Source organism: Pterocles gutturalis, unplaced genomic scaffold (assembly GCF_000699245.1).
Source record: "Pterocles gutturalis isolate BGI_N339 unplaced genomic scaffold, ASM69924v1 scaffold49808, whole genome shotgun sequence".
Lineage (NCBI taxonomy): Eukaryota > Metazoa > Chordata > Aves > Pterocliformes > Pteroclidae > Pterocles > Pterocles gutturalis.
The window spans coordinates 1-3,226 of NW_010124869.1; the positions used below are offsets into that span (position 1 = coordinate 1).

The 3,226-nt window shown below is 42.4% G+C and overlaps 1 protein-coding gene across 1 annotated transcript; it reads left to right on the forward strand.

The window, feature by feature from the left end:
* The first annotated feature begins 9 nt into the window (after positions 1-9).
* BTBD6 (BTB (POZ) domain containing 6) lies at positions 10-2,105 on the forward strand. The gene is made up of 3 exons (XM_010078360.1): positions 10-96; positions 374-492; positions 715-2,105. The coding sequence occupies exons 1-3, from the start codon at positions 16-18 to the stop codon at positions 1,745-1,747; spliced, it is 1,233 nt and encodes a 410-aa protein (XP_010076662.1). The 5' UTR covers positions 10-15; the 3' UTR covers positions 1,748-2,105.
* Positions 2,106-3,226: the final 1,121 nt, after the last annotated feature.

Here is a 3,226-nt window from a genome sequence, read left to right on the forward strand (position 1 = left end):
TGCAGGAACGCGCTGATGTTCAATAACGAACTCATGGCTGACGTTCACTTCATCGTGGGCCCGCCGGGGGCATCCAAGAAAGTTCCTGCCCATAAGGTTGGTGCAGATAATTTTTTGGCTTCTTAATACTGCTGTGCATATATTGCCTTCTCCCCCGCCTTACAACTAGGTTCCTTTTTTTTTTTTCTAATTACAGCGCTCGTCTAATCCCAGAAGTAATTCACATACACTGCAATTAAAGGGAGCAGTCCAAGGCAGTCTTCTGCCTCCGCTGCAGCTTTTAACTTTCCCTAAGTGTAGCTCTTATCGAAAGCCAGTACGCTCGGCTATTACCCATCCACGTTACTGAGGCTTCTCTCTCTTTATTTTCCAGTATGTTTTGGCAGTTGGTAGCTCTGTCTTCTACGCTATGTTTTATGGCGATCTCGCAGAGGTCAAATCTGAAATCCATATACCAGATGTGGAACCTGCAGCCTTTCTAATCCTATTAAAGTAAGTGGCCACTACAAGTCTACTAATTACGTGGACAGAATCAAAGTAGCTTATAAAATATACATCTCCTAATTGGCATTGTGCAATATGAACTTATTACTGTTTACTTAAAGTGCTGATAAATACTGAATGTCAGATTCACTGCCAGCAAAGATGACTTCATCAATCTCTCACGGCCTATATATATTTTTTTTCTAATAAACTATTTTTTTCCCCATCTAGATACATGTATAGTGATGAAATAGACCTGGAAGCTGATACGGTTCTGGCTACGCTATATGCTGCCAAGAAGTACATCGTGCCGGCCCTAGCAAAGGCTTGCGTCAATTTTCTGGAGACCAGTTTAGAAGCGAAGAACGCTTGTGTCCTGCTGTCTCAGAGCAGGCTCTTTGAGGAGCCAGAGCTGACGCAGCGCTGCTGGGAAGTGATTGATGCTCAAGCAGAAATGGCACTGAAGTCAGAGGGCTTCTGTGAGATAGATCAACAAACACTAGAGATCATTGTAACCCGGGAGGCGCTCAACACCAAGGAAGTGGTAGTTTTTGAGGCTGTTCTCAACTGGGCAGAGGCTGAATGCAAAAGGCAAGGGCTGCCAGTTACGCCACGCAACAAGAGGAATGTATTAGGAAAAGCTTTGTACTTGGTGCGGATTCCAACCATGACTTTGGAAGAGTTTGCCAACGGAGCTGCCCAGTCTGACATCCTCACCCTTGAGGAAACTCACAACATATTCCTATGGTACACTGCTGCGAATAAACCCAAACTAGAGTTTCCGCTGACAAAAAGAAAAGGACTTGTACCCCAGCGATGCCATCGGTTTCAGTCGTCTGCATATCGCAGCAATCAGTGGAGGTACCGAGGGCGGTGTGACAGTATTCAGTTTGCTGTAGACAAACGGATATTTATAGCAGGACTGGGATTGTATGGGTCGAGCTGCGGCAAAGCTGAATACAGCGTCAAAATTGAACTGAAACGCTTAGGAGTTGTCCTTGCTCAAAATCTGACAAAGTTTACCTCTGATGGCTCCAGTAACACTTTCTCTGTGTGGTTTGAACACCCTGTGCAGGTTGAGCAAGACACATTTTACAATGTAAGTGCTATTCTTGATGGTAATGAACTCAGTTACTTTGGGCAAGAGGGAATGACTGAAGTGCAGTGTGGGAAAGTGACGTTCCAGTTCCAGTGCTCCTCGGACAGTACTAATGGAACTGGAGTACAAGGAGGACAAATACCTGAGCTCATTTTCTACGCATGACGCATTTCACCTTGATTGTATTCCAATACTGCAATGATGCACATTAAGGGATTTTTCAGTTTTACTATGAACTTTGCAGCAGTATGGAATGTTGCGCTACTTACCTATCTGCTACATCAGGCTATACAAATAAGTGAAGGAATGCTCTTGAATTTAATCTTATTTTATTTATTCATAAGCTATTTGACTTAATTATTAAGACTGCAACAAGCAGAAAAATGTTAAATTTTGCACGTACTGTGCATTTATTTTGTATATAGATAACTAACTTGCAGACTGCAGCTGACTTAAACAGAATGTTCTAAACTAGAGCAGTTTACGGATCTGTGAAATATAAAATGTTTTTACTTGCCCTAAATCCTGTGTACCTGATCATTGCTGATCTTTATGGTTTGTGTCTGTTAATTCATGTACAGGTAAGGGGGGGGGGGGGGGGGGATACTGTAGTCTGCCCCCTGTGTGCATCTACGCAGGGTATTAGCTATCATGACAAATATGAAGGTTCCCTTTCCTGGTAAGTGAGACTATCCAGCAACAGCCTTGATTTTCCTTTGTGAAAAAGGGAGCTGACATATGTGGAAGCTCAGGGGCTTTTTTGTGTGTTGCCTAAGCTGAAGATAGACAAGCCCTAAGTGTAATCAAAGTTGATCAAAATAATCCTGTGGTTATATTTGAAGGCTGGTACTGCCCATTCACATGCATCATCTGCGTTAACCTCCAGCCTACCCAGCAACCAGCAACACTGACACTTGCACCTGAGAAACTGCACCCCACTTGAACAGCCAGAGTCAAGCTGCACAGATGAAGCTTAATGCAGTGACAGGCTTTATCACAGATTTAGCCCAGAGCTGTAATACTGGCAGCCATGATCTCAATACACATCCCATCCTCACATTGAGGAGCAGACCTCAGAGAAAGACTTGCAATGTATAGTCCTTAGGTTCACTCAAAATTCCTAATTAGAAATAAACCACCTTCACCAAAAGCTGCTGCATCTTTACTTCACCCTCTATTTTTGCTAAAAACATAGTCCCTTCCCTCCACCTATCAGCAGTCATTTTATAGCTAGTAGCCTTCACTTCTTAAAGACTGATGGAAGTAGGTGTTTTCCTCAAGTGTCTGACAATCATTACAGATAAGCCAATTAGAAATACCAGTTTTTATAAATTGCTCTTCTCATATAACCTTGTAAAGAACAACCAGCAGTCTAAACCAGTATTTTTTCCATGTATAACAAGTACCTGTACATTTCATTTAGAAAGGTTTTTCCATTTGCCTTTTCCTATGCTGCATTAATTTTCACCTTGAAGCTAAGCTGCAATACAAATTCTGCCTGTCAACTTTTGCAATGCTACTGAAAGAAAAAAAGTAATGAAAAATAAGAAAGCAACTGAAGTACTGAAAATAAGAACTTTTTACCAGACATCAAGCTCTGCAAACACAGCCAGGGTACCAGGATGGCCGTAGGTGTGTGCTGCC

What these genes read in the sequence shown, in the direction of transcription:
- BTBD6 (XM_010078360.1), top strand. Translation starts at nt 16, where the DNA reads ATGTTCAATAACGAACTCATGGCTGACGTTCACTTCATCGTGGGCCCG. An exon ending in AGAAAGTTCCTGCCCATAAG is followed by an intron (nt 97 to 373) that starts GTTGGTGCAGAT and finishes TTTATTTTCCAG; the next exon opens with TATGTTTTGGCAGTTGGTAG. An exon ending in GCCTTTCTAATCCTATTAAA is followed by an intron (nt 493 to 714) that starts GTAAGTGGCCAC and finishes TTCCCCATCTAG; the next exon opens with ATACATGTATAGTGATGAAA.